The 18,385-nt window shown below is 32.4% G+C and overlaps 1 protein-coding gene across 1 annotated transcript; it reads right to left on the reverse strand.

Moving 5' to 3' along the window:
• Positions 1-7,018: 7,018 nt before the first annotated feature.
• LOC149555870 (putative disease resistance protein At5g66890) lies at positions 7,019-7,552 on the reverse strand. Its single transcript, XM_089829598.1, has one exon. The coding sequence runs from the start codon at positions 7,550-7,552 to the stop codon at positions 7,019-7,021; it is 534 nt and encodes a 177-aa protein (XP_089685724.1).
• Between the last annotated feature and the right edge of the window lie 10,833 nt (positions 7,553-18,385).

Below are 18,385 nucleotides of genomic sequence, written 5' to 3' on the forward strand. Positions count from 1 at the left end.
GTTACTTTTGTAGGAAAGTTTCTAACTTTTACTTCTTCTTCAAAAGTCTTTATTTCTTCTTCTATTTAACTTAAATGTTTATCAATTAACCTATTTTTTCTCTCATTTTTGACATTTTGTAGGTTCTATTGGATTTCCTATCAACAATTTTGGTTATTTTATCTTCTGTGCATGTTCAATTTTTTTTTTTCATATATGCAGTTATTATAATGCCATAAGTTTATATACTGGTTTGAATTGCTTGACTAGTTTATCATAATAATAAGTACATAATGAGTAGTTACAAAATGTATGCATATATATTATAACAAGTTTACATATTCATTTGAATTGTTTGACAAGTTTCATATAGTAATAAATGCATAGTGAGCAATTACAAAATGCATGCATATTGATTATAGAGTAGTTGAGGAAGCAAATAGAAATGGTAATACATGCATGACAAAAAATAAATCTGAACAAGATTAAATCATATTAGTTTTGTTTCAATTTATATATTGTTCAAATCATTTTTGATAGCCTCAATTTGATTTGCAAATATATTCATTTCTAAATATATGTACTCATAAATTTGTGTTATTTATGAAAGATCTTAAAAATCTATTATTTTTATTATCAAATATATTGGCAATGATTCATATTTTTTTCAATAAATCTTAAAAATAATAACGATAGTTAATTTATATACACATTTTGATTTTAAAATGAAAAAATTAAATTATCTTAAATTAAAACTTGAAATGCATAAAGTAAATAGAATACAAAATTTTAAAAGATAAAAAAAGATTGCATTTGTATCTAGATTTTATATTTAGAACTGTTGATTAAGAAAAAAATATTGAAAGATTGTTTTCATATCAATTACAATTTGAAATTATATGCATCCAAAAATATAAAATAGAATACAAATATTTATATTGTTAAAACATATATAAAGTTCGCATTAAGTCCAGATTTTTAGTTTTTTGGTTTTAAATTTAAGTTGATTCATTTTAGAAAATTGAAAATATAATTTAATATAATTCTAATTTTTTAAATAATATATAAGGAAGAAGAAAAATTAAAATATATATATCTAGCACATATATATTTATATTTTTTGGATTTAGTAATTATTAAGATAAAAATAAAATGTAGTTTACATATCTTCAATAAATATAGACATATTTCCTTTGTAAGTAGATTTTAGTTTTAAATTTGTAGTTTAATGTTATCATTTGATTTTTTACACAAAAATAATTTCAAATTTAGAAAAGTTTGTTATATACATAGATTACTTTCTATATTTTTTATAAATTCTAATACAAGTGTTGTTTAGAGTATAAATATAAAATAATTGTTTTCTTATCAATATGCATGCAAAAGCATAAAATAAAGTAGAAATGTTTTTAAAAATAAATAAATATAGAAAGGTAACATTTAAGTATAGATTTCAATTTGTTAGTTTTTAATTTATGTTGATTCATTTTGAAAAATAGATATAGAACTTTGTTTAGTTTTAAAATTTGAAATGATTTACAAACTAGAAGAAAAATTAAAATATATGTTATACTAATTTATTTCTATTTTAAAATAAAAAAATTTCTATTTTTTAATTTAGTAAGTATTAAGATAAAAATGAAATGCATGCAATTAAATATTGTTTACATACCTTTAATAAATAGAGAGATTTTATTTGTATCTAGGTTTTAGTTGTAAAATTATAGTTTAATTTTATAATTTGAAATTTTTTACATTAAAAGGATTTGAAATTTAGAAATGTTTGTCATATATGTAAATTAATTTCTATTTCTTTTTTATTTTCATAATTTTCACAATTATTTATTTATTTAAAATAAATTATTTTATTTTAATTCCAACATAATACATAATATAAGCATTTATTTACGTATATTATAATAATGTATTCTAAGATCATCATATTCTCACAACTTATAGAGCTGTCCATTATGTAAATCCTAGCAATAACCATAATCTCAATCCTAACTATAATCATAATCCCAATTTTAACAATAATCATTTTCCCAAACCCTGAACCCTAGGCTAAACCTTAATCCAAACTTTAACCATAATGTAACTACAATGTGACCTTAACTATGGCTTAAACCTTAAACGTAATCTTAATCCTAACTTAATTCAATATTGTCTATGGATTGAAAATTGTATTCACCTGCTAAAAATATAAATCCATCTATCTTAATAAATTAACCATTAACCTAAAATTAAGCTTTATTAAATCATACTTAGAAATTGAACCCTTACTCTAGAAATAATGAGTTTTCAATATTGTCCAAAATCTTCTCCAATAAATTAAGCTTTTAACCTAACCTGAATACTTACACATAAACAAGTTAACCCTAATCTTACACTATGTAATTGATTTTAAGAAATGTTAGTGTACTATTGCATTAATCCTAAGTGATATTAAAAATTTAAGATATATTTAAATCATAATCCTACATCTAATCTTGGCCAACTTGAAACATGTAACCTCAAACTTAACTCTAACCCTAATTAAATATTAAGTTAAATTGTAAACCTAATCTAATTATAATTCTAAATTTAACCATAATAGTTCTTTGTTTCCTTTCATTCAATTACACAAATCATTCCTATCACTAATCGTTGCATGTACATAAATGCACATCTGCTAGTTAATTTCATCTTTCAAATCTAATTGAAGTTTTAATTCAATTAAATCTTCTAAAATTTGAAAAATTAATTTTATGAGAAATTGAAATTTAAAAATTAGAAAATCTTCATAAACTGAAAGATCTATTTTTTCTAATAATCAAAAATCAAAAATGATTTTGAAGTATCAATTTTCAATTTTTGGAAACTTTATCTCTCCAAAATTGAAAATATCTCAAATTTTATCCTTTGTCTTTTTCAATTTAAAATTGGAAACTTTCCAATTTTTCCTCTAGTCTCTTTCATCCTTGTCCATTCATCATGATTTTTTCAAATTGATCTCAACCATTTATGGATTTCCAAAAAATCTATATAAACAATTCTCATATATCTTAATTTCATAACTAACTTTCAGATCGAACCTATCTCATTTTCTTATCATTTGAAATCCTATCTTTTTATCATATTTCTTGGAGCTCGGAGTCTAAGTGCTAACAAAATCACAGCTTTGTGCACACTTCATATGACCAAAGAGAAGTAACAAAATCTTGGAGTATTTGATTGGTTTGCATATTTTATTATGTGCTTCGAATTATTTAATGCTTCTTATTTTGTTGAACATTCATAGGCTCATGTTTGGTAGCTTATGTGATTTCATTATTAGATCATTTGGTGCTACTAATCCTCATTTATTGAGTGTGTAGATTTAAGCCTATACACTAACTAGTTTTTTTATAGAGGTCTAAATAGAGAGGGGATTGGGGAAGTTATGTCTGAACTAAAGTACAAATCATTTTTATGAAAACTCGAGCCTCCTACTGACACCAAGTTAATCGATATTTTCCCCAACACACTAAAATAGCCCAGTCGCTACAGTATCAATATATTGTCACTTCCATTTATAGTTATAGTCTTCAAGTTTGTCAATCTACCAATCTCATAACTAAATTTTGAATAGCTAATCTATAGCTACACTAGTGAGTATCTTCATTTTCCACCTGATTTTTGTACCCATGTAAACATTTTGGTCATGTTCATATGGCTTGCCACTTCCTCCCAAGCTGTTTTGGTCTGCATGATTAGTTTGATTTTATATGATTAGTCTAATGTTTTCATTGTATTTTATCTCTTGATCAGTCCATGGGCCTTTTAATGACTTGGTAAAAAATCCACCAATTATTTTGGTTCATCCAAGTTTTATTTATTCTATTCAACTTTCGTTCCATACTAGAATGGGCCACTTGTCAGCTTTCATGATCTTTTTGAGATACCCTAGTAGGTGAACTATAGCTACTTCTACAATTCGACAAGTACCCATTTTCTATACAGGGATCTCATATAAGATTTTAGTCTTTAATCTTGAATCTGCTCATGGTAACTTGCTTTTGAGTTCTTTTGTCTGCCAATATTTGAGATTCGATTTGCTGGTTATCCAAACATCCCATCCATAAAGCTCCATTGACATGACAAGTAACCCATGCTCTTGGATACCTGCATGTGTTTTGAAGAGTATATAGTGTTTTCCAACCTCCTTTATCTCTCTTCATCCTCTATGATTCCCAACTAAGCTTTTATTATTTAAGATTAGTCCTATGCATATGTATCCTTATTATGTCATGATCTCTGTGGAGCTCCACATAAGTGTGAAAGTTTGTATGTTACCACATTATGTTCCTTTTTAAGTGAAAAGACCAACATCTTGGTTTGTTGACGTTTAGTTACATCCATGTTTCTTTGGAAAATAGATGTGTTCCTTTCAAATGGTCGAGCTTAAGCAACACACTAAGCTTTGACTGCTTAGGTGGTTGTGGGCTCATTTCTTCCCCTTGCTTCATTTCAGTTTATAAAATAATTGTCATTAACGTTTGAGTTTGTACAATTTTTTGTTCCAACCTGTTCAATTGCATAGAAAAAAGTGAATGACAATATATTGTCATCTAACTTGCCACTAAGATATTTTCAAACATTTCCTACTTAATGCAAGGAATACAAGTCATGGGCATCCTAACAATTCAATCACATCAACAATTTGGTTGGATGCCCCGTGGTCTCATGAAAGGGTGTAGTTACAGGTTGCATGTCATGGTTTTGGTCTTTGCACGGAGTAGCATTTATCACCTTTTTAAATATGTTTTATCATGTTTTATTCATATCTGACTAATCTAGAAATTTGTTTCTATTACAGAGTAAGTATTATATTATATTTTATTAGGAAAATGATCTAAGGTAAGGTAAGTGGAGAGATAGAGGGGTACTGAGAAATGTTGTTGGTAAGAGAGACAATATTAATTAATAAAAATCAAACCAGAGTACTGATCCAAGTCATAATCTAAGATTGAGGATGAAAAAAATGTCAATGTATGAGTTTTTATTCTTAGAAGAAGCAGAGCCAAGGCTTTTATTCTCTAATCAGTTAGAGCCACCAAAATTTAATAAGTGATTGCAAAGTGTGACAATAGGAGGGAAACAATGCAAGAGAAAATGCACCCTCTAGTGGCAAATAAAACTTGTGATTTCCTTTCACTTCTCCTAAAGCACTAAGCTTTTAAAAATCAATAAACATTTTGATTGCCATAAGAGGACAGATAAGAAAAGATACAAAACCAAATTGATTGCAGAAGGCATTGATCAGTACAAGGAAATTGACTAGGGTTCATAATTTTAAAATTAAAAATTCTGATGTTGAAAGAAGATTTCTTCCAATTAAAAAGAGAGAGTTGCACGGGGAAGCAGACGCCGTACCATAAGATTTGCTAATTGGGCCTCATATTAGAAGAAAGGACTTCTCAATTTTCAATTTACAGTGGCTGGTTTTGGGTTGAGGCTAGAAAATCCCCTACCAATTTAAGTGTTGTTTGTAAAAATGATTTGATTTGAACACACCTAGTAGATTTTGGGTAAGATGTAAGTCCCTAGAATAAAATGATACAGAATATCCAAATTGATGGAGGCTTTTTAGTCCCAGAAAAAATACTTTTAGCCCCTAACAAAAATATAACAATCAATAAGAATGATGAAATTAGTAAACATAAATATATTTTAAAAATAAATCATTTTCAATTTTGGACTATTAAGATATTTTATTTTATTTTAAATTAATTGTATGCCCATACATTAATTTGCAAGGACTAATAACAATGTACAAAGCTTTCTAGAATAACAAAAAGATTAGATCACCAACATTGAAATATATATATATATATATTCCACTAATTGTCAAAATTATTTAAAAATGTTAATACAAAATTATAGTATACTATAAAATTAAAAAGTCAAATGTATTATTTATTGAAATAAAATAATAGTATATTAATTGTAAATGAATATATATACAAGTCCCTTATTCAATTAAATTATTAAAAGTAAAACAATATTATTAAATTTAGTTACATGATAATAAATTTAAAAACTATGTACCAATCAAAAAATTAAAAATTAAAAACTATCTAACATAAATATAGTCCAAATTGATTTTAATAATATGTTAAACTTTTTATCAAAGTGGTTCCTACTTTTAGAAGGATTTTGACTTCTGTCATACATAGAGTCCCACGTCAGAATTTTTTTGGCAAAGGGCGTGATAGAAATTTTGCAGGGAGTATTCATTTTTGTCCTCACTATGGATCTTCTTGTTCTCTTGTATCTTGATGATGGATCATGTAGTATGATCCAAAACATTGATGGTAAAAAAACTCTACACAATCAAATCCAGAAATTACGTACTTATACTGATGAATCATGTACTATGATCCAAAACATTAATGATAAAAAAAACTCTACACAATCAAATCCAAAAATTACGTACTTATACTGATTCTGTTTGTTCTCCACCATCTCCCAGATGTATGTTAAGGCTTAAGAATTTATGAATTCCTTTCCATTTGCCAGACCCAGGAAAATGTAATATGCGAAAAAGAAAAATTTTGATCTGCCAATTTCTTACTCTAGGAAAACACATTAAAGCACGAGCGAAAGGATTTAATTGTTGCTCAGGCACAATTTACCATGAAAAGAACATTGCAGCATGATCACTCGTGTGTCTATTGTAGCTAGGCACTAAAACCCTTAATAATTTAAAAATTAAAACATATGACATAAATACAATATTGACGGTAGTGCTAAGCACTCTGTGATTCTGCCATAAGTTTAAAGTGCATAGATAGAACTCCAACCCCAATGACACAAATGGTCTTAATTTCTAACTCCGCTTCTAAAATTAGAAAGAAAATTACTCAACCCATGGTCCACAGTCACTGTTCACAATATAAATGATTGCCGGAGCAAAGTTATGTGTCCAGAAACTCTAAACTAAATGTTGGTTCTGCAATTATCACATTACTCGACTCACGGAAACGAGACCACTCTCTTTTCAATTACTCGTCGCAGATCACAGCTGACAAAGACGTAAGGCCATTAACCATTCTAGGAAGTTTCTTGATTTTTTTGCAGTCACCCATGTTGAGAATTTTGAGTCTCTCCAACTTATTGAAGTCACGTGGAAGAGTCTCCAAGCCTTGACAAGGAAATGCAAATTTCCAAGTTCATAAATTGAGGCTGGCAGTTCTTTGAGATTCAGACAAGCAACTAAGCTCAGCACTTGAAGAGATCCTGCAAGCTTCCCCAGATTCTCAGGAATCTTACGAAGTTGATGGCAATTTTTTATAGACAGTGTTTTCAGTGAAGTGAAATTGCAAATACCAACAAGAAATTCCTCAATATCCTCACAGCAGTCAATATTAATCTCTTCAAGTTTAAGCAGCTTTGAGCACACTTCAATGTCCAATCGTCCCTTATCAGTGCTGCAGAGACTCAGTGAGAGCTTCCTGAGATTTTCTAAATATTGAAAATAATCTAGATCAGGGACAATCAATTTTTCAAGCTGAAGGCTCTTCAGTTGAACCAATGAACTAAAGGTTGACATGCCGTCAATTTTAGCCCTACACGATTTTCTGGTTGATTATGATAAGAATTTTCAACCGAGACATTTCCTACACAAATGGTGGAAGGAAATATTAATTTCCATCAAATATCAATACAAGAGCACGGGCCTCTGAAAACTCCAACTTAGGCCATTTATTTTCTTTCGTTGTACCTACAATAGTATTCAAAACTTTTTAAAGAAGAAATATATATATTTTGATGGGCCTCACTCATTTGCTTGAAGCCTGATACTTGTGAATATCAATAAACCAATTTAAAGCAATCAACCTGTGCGAATGACAATAATCTCAGCGGCTTTTATATCTCCATGTGAGGGACCTTCCCAGCAAGATAATGGAGATAATCTCAACCTTTTGCATATCTTGTCATTTTGGTTGTTGTCCGCAGATTCCGCACAATAAATAGCCAAACGCTGCAACATATCATGTTGAACTGAATATATCTTACAATTGCTGGGAAAGCAAGAGTTAAGATGCATTCAATCTTCAGTGAGACATCTTTTTCAAGTTCTCAAAATGAAATAGCAACATCTCAATGATTACAAATTTTGAGTTGAAGTAAAACGATTACATGTCCAAACTCCATTTAGATCATGCTGGAAGAAATGGGAGATTTACTCTTTCGGATTGATGATCACTATCTATATCTTTCTGCTACATATTTCAACGCAATTTCAACAAAAGAATCTAAAAGAAGACACTCACCTTGAATTATGAGTTAGTTGTACCAAATTCAAGAGCATCAACAGGGATTTTTTTAACTTCAGGAAACAATATCAGGTCCAAAAAGCATTTTTTTGTATCATTGTCCAGATAGACATAGGTATACCTCTTTGACTGGTTGCTTGTTGAACCATCCATCTGGAATGCTTTCTTATCCAAAGGCCCAACAACGAAAGAGGGACAGAGCATCTTCCTCTCCAAGCGAAGACATATAATGAGTGCTATCAAGGTGTATGGAATTGGCACTGTCCCTGACTGTAACAACAATCTTGCATCCTTTTGCTTCAAACAACAATTCTTCGAGATTAACATTTGGCCCCACATCATCTAATATGACTAGAATATTTTCTTGCTTAAGCCTGAGTATTTCCTGAAGAGCCTCATGAATGCTCTCACTCTGAGAATCAGGCAACGGTTGATCCCCAGTAATCATTTTCCATATGTTCTCAAGAATCGTCTTGTTATCTGGTAGCTGTGAAACTGTTTGAAAAATTATCTTGTCTCCAAAACATTCTGAGAAGAAGAATGGAGAACGTGAGGTCAGGGAAATCAAAAAAGAACGCAAGGGTCATTTCCAATAGATAGACAATTATACGTAAAGTCTCATTAGTAATTAATTAACAAACATAAATAAGTTTATTTGCTAAATTGCTAATTCATTGAGTCTGTATCGTATTTGTGTTGTTTTTCTTCTCCTACTAAGGGCAATTTTTTCTGCGATGTGGTGCCCAAAAAATTGCAAGGGTTGAGCACATATGCAGATTCGTAATCACCGTAGCAATATATGAATTCCTTCAACTCTCCCATTACCATTTTCATTAGAATGCATTGGGAAGTAAGTTAGGATCAAGATATTGAAATTTGACTTCTTTATTGAGAGGTTGATAGGCAAGTCTAATCACGATTCGGTGATGTTACCAATATACACAAGTGTGAACACAAAGAGCATACTACAGTAAGTGAGATCAGGTCTTATGTTCTAGTCTCCCTAGAAGTTTAACGTAGGATTGTAGCCAGGCTAAAAATCCCCACGCAACTTTGCCAACCAGACTAGAAGCTCTAAACATACCACTTCCTCATTGGAAACATTTTCTAACTTGTCATTTTGATATCAGAGGACAAGCCCACTTCCCAGTGAAAATAAAAGCTATCCTAAGCATAAGTATTCTGCATATTGGCCACTTGACCTGATAGTAAGGTCTTGATAGATCAGGGGCTCGAATGGATGGATCAAAGATGAGAAGGGGAGGACAGATGTCTTCACAGGAGTGACCAAACAGGATAGCTTAAGAGGAAGAGGAGAGCAGACCAGAAAAGAGTACAGATTAAGGGGAAGAGGTGAGGACTACACCAAGTAAAGCGAGATGATGAATAAATGCTCTTCATACGCGTAAAAGAGGAGAGGATGGGGTTATTGAAGGGAATAGAGGAGATATGAATGGCCGTTAAGCTCTTTAAGAAGAAGGAGAGGAAGAGGATATATTGAGAAGATGGGGGAGAAGATTGCATTGACATAAGCAAGTTCAGGATTCAATTGCCTTTAAGAACTTCAATGAAGACAGAAGAGAAAGAGGGGAAGGGGAGAGGATTTCACATCAAAGGTGGAGGCATGAATGGTGTTCAGAAACTTCGAGGAGGCGAAGACAGATCGAGGGGAAGGAGAAGAGAATCCAGAAACCACATTAAGGCATGAATCATTTTCAAGCACAGTGAGGAGGAGAGGATGGAAGAGGACTATCCAGCCTTGTCAATAGGAGATGGTTCACACAATGAAGAGCTCATCAATAGCAGACGAGACACAGTTAACAAATACCAATGGATAAGGATTCCCCGTCTTGACTAACTAAGGAAGATTTCCATGCTAGAGCAGCTCCCTAACTTAAGCATGAGATTATATACTTAAAAAGGAGGTTGAACCATAACCTATACACAGAGATCGCCACAAACCAGAGGTAAATTGTCTCATCACACCACGGTTAAGGTTGTGGGTATGATTGATGTTTTTAATATAGGCTTATCTGAGTGCAATGGAACACATACAGTTCCTGCATCCGATTGCTAAAGTGATGCACATTTTACCTAGCAGCGAAATAGGTTGCCCAGCACTTGGGCGAATATAGGCCAGCATTAAAATAGCCTCCTCTTCTCAGATCTAATTCCTATCAAAGCCCAAACAATACAAAAACAAGTATTTAACAAAATTCCTTGATTCAGCACGAATTTTTGTGTGGGTGTGTGTAAATGGTTAACTTATGGTTTTAGCATCCCTCCCGAGAGCAACTCCCAAAAAATGCATTTTACGAGATTACTTGATTGAAAGAGTAAATATATGGTCTACTTACGTTGGACATCAGAATCCCTGCAGAGAGCAGCAACCAAGGTTGTTTTGCCACTGCCCGCAATTCCCATCACTCCGATCTTATTGAAATTATCTTCAAATAACCGCCTTTTCAAATCCCCTACTTGATTCTCCAAACCCACGCTATGTTTGGGTAGTTTTGGAATGTATGAGTCTGCAAATGAAGATGAGGGTTGCAAGCATAACAATTCCTCGCTCACCCATTGTCCCAATTTTTGACAGCTTGAGAGAAGGGTATCGACACCCGCATCAACAGGCCTAAAGAGAAACGCTCTAACAACCTCTCCAGCAGCTCCTTGAACAAGCGCGAGAACATAGGTGGAAAGCATTTTGTTAGCGTATCGGCAGTGATTAGGGCAGCCACTTATTTATCAATGACTCCTAGAGTGAAGTGAAAATTGCGGGATATGAAAGCTGAGAGGAAACTTCTTGCAGTCTTGATTCCATGTTTAATTGTACTCATTTAGCGAGCAAGCAAACAAATTGAACGCAGGATGTTGGAAGCAAAGTGGAAATTTCTCGCACATTTTTTCCACGATGAATTGTCTGCATTTAGGGAGCGAGTAAGCAAATTTTCCACATATGGGGCCCTTCTTCCCGCCTTTACCTCTCTTCAGTTTACTGTCTAGGAAAACCCAAAGTCTTTCAAGAATATTAGAAAAATAAAAGTTTTCAAAATAGTACAAGAGAGGGAGAGTCAGTCAACCTTTTTTGTAATTATTAATTAATTAAAAATTAAAAGTTAGAATAGAATCATAATTATAATAATAAATATGACATTTTGAGCACTACAATGGTTTAGTGGGTATAATTATAAACCAATTTAATCCAATGAAATTGTTTTTTGACAAATGACAAAGAAAAGATCCTACTAATAACTTAATAAGGTCGACTGCCATGGCATTTATTTAACCTTTTGTATACCTTAGTCCTTAAAGTTAAATTCTATTAGTAGAAAATCTTTGGAAATATTTCCCACATATGTAGGATTATAGTTTATAATTTTTCTTCAACACCGAAGAAAAAGTGAATCATTTGAAGTGAATGGTAAAGGGAATGTAATTGACAGTGATGGGACATATAATTAATGCCAACTCACATTGCAAGTGTGAAGTGGAGGTGGTGGTGAGGATAGTGGACACTTCTCACCATTATGGAAATTAAAATTAGATCGATGTTTCATTTCAGGCATTCGACCCAAAATAAGACTCCCACCATTGATATGTAATTATCAAACGATATATTATTGTTCGGTACAACTCCACTGTGTTGTATTTATTAACCATTTCCATTTTGTAGTTGTTACGTAATACATTTTAATATGTACTTTTTTCCAAACAAGGAGGGCCTTTCGAGATAAAGTCTAGTAGGCAAAAAATACCTTGATCAAACATCATCCAGTAAGGCATAAAATAGTCTTGATTTATATTAATTTGAAAAATATGAGTACAATCAAGCTAGAAAATTGAAATAGTTGCATAACCTTATAAATTATATTCTATGAACATTTAACAAAGTACAATAACTTATAACTGTATGTATTAAATGTTGTATATCCTATAAATACAAGTCCCAAAGGGTCTCGGTACCCCTTCTTATAGAAAATGAAGGGGTGCATACAAGCTTCAGTACCTTTGGTAACTAATAACTAATTTGCAGAATTTTCCCAAAAATTTTAGAAAATGATTTGGGAAACAAGAAATTAATGAAGTACCCACCGCATAGCTTGAAACATTACCAATAAATTGTCAAGGTGTTCTATGTTTGCAGCATGTGGATTGAGCCTCTTTTGTCATCACAAATCATTAATTGCCTAGTCCAACACCTCCCTTTCTACCTCGTGCTCTAGTTCATGTTGGTCACTGATATACGTAGGATAATTTATCTAGAGATTCCACATAATGTTCGTCATGCTACTAATAATATCATATTGATCTTCTTCAAACCCAACCTACCCTAGGTGCACTATAGGGTCTGGTGCCTTTCCTTTTGGATGCTCATGAATATGAAGTCCTGGGATGCTCATAAAATTTCCCAACCACAGTTGTTAATCTAGAGAAAACCTATGCTTTGAGTACACGTTCTCATTTTTGTCAGCAACTTGGTTTTATAAAGCATGCATTTAATGCCAAAAGGAAATTAATTGTCATGTTTCACATGCTTTGAAAACAAGTTGTACAACATTCACCAATGTGTTACATTTGTTTGCATTAATAGCCACCAAATTGCCTCATTAATTATGTATTTTTTTCCATCAAATGGGGAAACATCACCTCATAATTTATATATTATTTCCATTCAAGAGGGAAAGAATTGCTTCCTAAGTTATGTATTTCACTAAAAAAAAGGAATTAATCACACTGATTTTATGAAATTCTTCCAAATCGGAAAAAAATAGTCAATTAAAACAAAGTTTTTGTACATTGAAAATTTTTCCAAGTGAAAATATTTTTTTTCCTCTTGAAAAATGATGGATTTGCCAACATTTTATAATTTTTTTGGGTAGGGGGTTTCTTAAAGTTATCCTTGGATGAAACCCATAACTCTTTATTGCTGCAATAATAAAAGTTCACCTGTTAGGGCTACAATTTGATCATATCTAATGATCTACCCCGTTAGAGGTATGCTCTATTAAAATCTTTTAAGACTATTAGGTCATACCTTAATTGAAGGATTTAATACTTACAATAAAGTAAAGACTCTGTTAGAAGAATTAAATAGGACTACTAAAACCACTTTGTTAAGATATTTTCCCTGACTCAGTCTATTAAAATTGATTTAGTACTTGATCCTTTCGTTTGCTCTACAAGATATTTATGGATCTCCTCTCTTCAATATATCTATTTGACCTCCTTATCTGATATACTCTGTTTCATCCTTCACTGCTTTGGTTGCTTTTTTTGATCTCTTATCTGACTTAGCTTTCCTTACTCTGGTCTAAGTTTTTTCACTCCTCCGCTTCTCCATTCATCACACATAATGATTTTACGGTTAGAACCCCCTCTTAAATAGATAATTGTAGAAAGTTGTAGATCATAATCAATGATCCATATTTCATCCTTTTGTCATTTTATCCATCTAATTTTTTGATTTACATAAGTGTTTGCATCATTACAAACTCATATGTCAAACCTGGTTTACTCGGCACTTGAATGTTCTAACGCTCAATCATAACTAACATTCATGTTGGCACTCAGCTTCTATATTCTCGACATATACTAATTCAATCGACATTAATTAACTTTCCAAATTCTCAATCTCTACTATTCTACTTGGCATCCTAACACTTTCTCTACTGGGGTACTTGACAACCTTTGACTTGTTCGGCATGTGAAGAAATATAAACAAGTCCTTTGTAGCTTGACCTTCTCTAGATGGCTCAGCCATAGTGATGACTGACCAACACTACCATGGAAATGACTAAGTGTTAGACACTAATAGGAAACTTTGGCTTAGAGATCAACACGATGTGCATCCATGCTTGAGACCCATTTTTGTCCCCCTCTCAAGCCCTGTTCAAGGATTGATTTAAGGAGTTATTTAAGGTTTAGTCAACTTGTGGGATAAAGTTCACTTTGAACCCTTTATAAGCCCATCTATTTACTCCATTTTGCATCATGAATTCATGACATCATCCCACACACACTAGCACTCAAGCACTCAAACCTTCAAGTCTTTAGTTCTTAGTTTTTGTAATTATTTGAGTTTATTTTCTTACTTTTATTCGTGTTGATTTTGCTAATTAATTTAATTTTTTGATTTCAAAATTAATTTAGTTTCTTTCTTAGATTATTTTAATTCTAATTTTTAAACTAGTTTAATTTTTAATTTTTATAATTATTTTTTTCTCTTATCTTTATTTGTGCTATTTTGTTCATTTTATTTTTCTATTAATTTTTTGAAACAATTTTTTTACATAGAGGTTTTTTAAATGTTCATTTTATTCATATAAAAAAATAATAATTAAATAACATATTTAATCTATTTAAAATATATTTTAGAAGTAATTTTTTTACTTAAATTGAAAATTATAAATTACTTATAATTTTCATGTTAATGGATCCCGTGTGATTAATCATATTACATTCAACAAGAAAAGAATTTGTGGAAGGTCCCAGAGGAAAGTTGGATCAAAGTCAATTTGGAAAGGACTTCCAAAGGAAACCTGGGACCCTTTGGGATTGGTGTAGTTGTCAGGGATGAGACTGGCAATACTAGCAATAGCGATAAAAAGGATAGTAGAAAAACCAATAATCAGGCTGAGTGTCTAGTTATAGTAGAACTAGTATTTTTGGGCATGAGAATTGGGGTCGAACAATCCATTTGGAAGGTGAATCGCAACTAGTGTTGAATGACTTCACCCAAGGTGAAATGGAAACTTGGTAATTAGATAAACATGGCATGTTGATACAAAGTTCATTGGACAAATTTGATGAATTATATTAATCACGTGTAATAAGGGAAGCCAACGAGGTGGCATAAACATTGTCAAAGTTGGGAGCTAATATGAAAATTTGTATTTTAGAGGAGGATTTTTGCAACCTAGACCTGTACAAACTGATGCCACCATTACATCAAAATCTCTAAAATTACACATTCCTTATGCAAATGGAGGTAGACGAGATCGTAGATGACTAAGTACCCATAGTTTTGGCATGTGTGGTAGATTGGCAAGATTGGGTAATAATGGTAGTTAACATTAGGAGTTGTTCCTTGTCACAAACTTTCAAATACTCACCTTCCAAATTTTATTTTTATCTAAAAATTTGAGACACGGAAGAGAGCTTTAGTGGCAAGATGGAGGCAAACTTTTCCTTGGCTACAGATGGGAAAATCCTATGCTTCAAGGGGTTGATTTCAACCATGTGGCTCAAGAATGTGTTCATGTTTGATGGAGAATTTTTCTAGGAGACGCTAAAGTTATTTTTTAGTGAAGAATATCTACAAAAAGATTAACGTCCAAGGTAAAATTTGGAGATTTCATCTCTGTTTTTGGCTTTATCACTTACGGTGGTTGATTTGAAACTAGAGGTGATGTATTTGGTGAGAGAATGTGTAGAGCCAAAGTGGGGTGGCAGAATTGAAGATATTTTCATAATGGGGGAGTTGGGGGTTATTATCCGCATGGAAAATCAACCTCAGTGGATGATTGGTGGTGCCCCAAGTGAGTTGCAACCCTTACCAGTGTGGTCGGCTAGTGCTCTTGTTGAAGTACATCTCCCATTTTCTCAAAAAGGGTGGTGCAAGTTGCTAGAGTTCTTGCATGCTATGGAGTTGGATCAGGTTTTCATTAGGTACTAAGTGGTGAAGAAGTGGAAAGTGACAACCTAGAAGTCAAATGCGCTTATGGGTGAGGATGGGAAGTTGGGAATCTGAAGGTGAATTTTGGTAAGATAGAGTAAGAGAAGCTTTGAGTGGGATGGTGTTGGTTCTGATGGTGCCAGGCTTAATCGACTCATATGAACATGGTCCTAGCCACTCTTAGCCAATAGCCTAGGGCCACTGTTATGCATTAGGCTCAGGCTATTGGCTAAGAGTGGGCTGAGCCTACTCTTAGCCAATATTAGTCAATGGTTCAAGTGTGTCAGATAAGCCCCTTGTTCTGGGGGTGGTTTTTTGTCTATGGATTCAAATACCTCTAGTTAGCAGGGAGTTGGGTGAGGTGTTGATCTGGTGATGGGTTCCCTAGCTAAGTTTATAGATGTCTCTAGAACAAGCATTGATGTGTCTTTGCTTCTTCTCGTATGAAAGATTCTGGTGGGAGGTAGGCTTATTGCAAGGCTGGTGTTGTTAGGGCAAGCATTGGGTTTCTAAATTTTACCAAAAAAGTTGTAGGGAAGTGGTTTTAATAAGTTTAGGTTGAGTAGCGTTTGGTTTGCTTTTGGAAGTCTAGGTGTATGGATCATATTTATGTAAATTATGTGGTCATTTTGCTATGATGTATGTAAAGGGTTGGGTGGCAATTTTTGTTGGGAAGGTTTTTTTTTCACTGGGTTGGCATGGATATGTCCATGACATATGGAAGGGTCTTCTTGCCTCTAATGGCATATCTTGATATATAATTTCTTTTTTAGTATTAATATAAAGACTATATTAATGATTAAAAAAATTAATTACAATTTAATTTATTCACATTAAATTATATCTAAAAAATAATTGTATTATTAAAAACATACTAGTTTATCATTGTAAGCACAAAATAATGATATAATAATTTTTAATGATACTATATTCTTCATGTACTAACAATTTTAATTAATTGATAAGGAATTCCCTATGTGGGCACTACCCACTGGATTTGTCTCGCGTTGGAGATAAACAATGTTTTTTGACCTCTTTCACACTGCCGACAAATGCAAAGGGTTTTTTTCGACTTGTTTAACTCTCCCTATAGATGTTCGGGCTACTAAAGTTGGGTTTCGCACCAGAAATGCGATTTCTTGGTTGTTTGGAAACGTTTTCCAATTTATCTTATCCAACTGATAGTGGTTTTTTGTTTTCAAGGATTTTGGACGTTCCACAGGTCGAACCTCATGCATGGTCGATCTTCATTAAAATGAGAAGTTGCTTGAGGAGATTGTAGTGATTTGTATCAGCAATAGTTTTTACATGAAGGAGAAATATTGCCATGAAGAAGAAGTTCGTCACATGATTTCTCACGGCATAGGCTTTGCTTCTCTGATATTTTTTTAATTCCCTTTAATGTTTAGAATAATCATGCATACTTTAAAATTGTTTATTATACATGAGGTAAATGAGATTAATATTTTCAATATAATATTCCACCTCATTTGTTGCATGGGATTTAATTTCAATTGTCGCTAACCCGTCCGAGAATCCCTAGATTCGGCTACAAATTCATCATTTGTCTTTCAACATCCCTCTCTGCTTTTGAGTCGCTTTCTTTCAACCAAGTTAACCGAATTCTTATTATAATAAAAAGGTGTTCCCAGGAGAAGCAGCACGAGTATTCCTCTCCCAGAATATGAGGCTAAGAGTCTGTTTGGTTCCTCGAAGATGACAGGAATTGGTTTTTCTAAATCTGGATTTGAAATTTTTTGTCTTTGTTTCAAAATTGGCAAAATGGAATTAACATACCAGACTTCCAATGTTGCCTCAAAACCAAGTTTTCCAACTTCCTACTAGCAAGTAGGAATTGAAAATCAAAACTTGGTTATGTCTTTCAAGGAGTGTGAAAAAAATAGATGAAGATTTGCAAAACCTTGATTTGTCTAAACCAAGATTCGTAGAAATTTCAGTTTTTTAAATTCCACGAACCAAATAGACCTTAAGCATAAAGCCACAGAATACAATTTTCCATAAAACAACATAATAACTGTGCGATTAGTTCACAAGCTAAGTAAAAGACAATAGAATATTATTTGCGAGCATTCGAAAACAAAGTACAGTATTTCGACAAATCGAAAGAAAGGAATTTGAAGTCTCTGTTATTAATAAATTTAGAATGACTTGACTTCAAAGATAAAATTAAAGAGATAATCTAGTGAGGGAGAAGGTAATTGTAATATTCACAACTATGGGGGTGTTTAAAAAATAAATACAGAATGAACGTGCCTTTCGAAAGAGCGAAGTAATCAAATAATTGCTGCTGCTTGTGTCGAGATTGTTAGAACTGCGCTGGGGCAAAATGGAATCTAGTCTTGAAGTCGGTAAGGCTTTTCTCGCCGTCTGTGTGTTTTTAGCATTTTCTCTTGATGCCGACATCAATTAA

This window comes from Cupressus sempervirens, chromosome 5, assembly GCF_028749045.1.
Source record: "Cupressus sempervirens isolate cs-2001-9-10 chromosome 5, ASM2874904v1, whole genome shotgun sequence".
Taxonomy (NCBI): domain Eukaryota; kingdom Viridiplantae; phylum Streptophyta; class Pinopsida; order Cupressales; family Cupressaceae; genus Cupressus; species Cupressus sempervirens.

Bases quoted from the DNA above. Each gene is read 5' to 3' on its own strand.
- LOC149555870 (XM_089829598.1), bottom strand. From the start codon at position 7,552: ATGTCAACCTTTAGTTCATTGGTTCAACTGAAGAGCCTTCAGCTTGAA.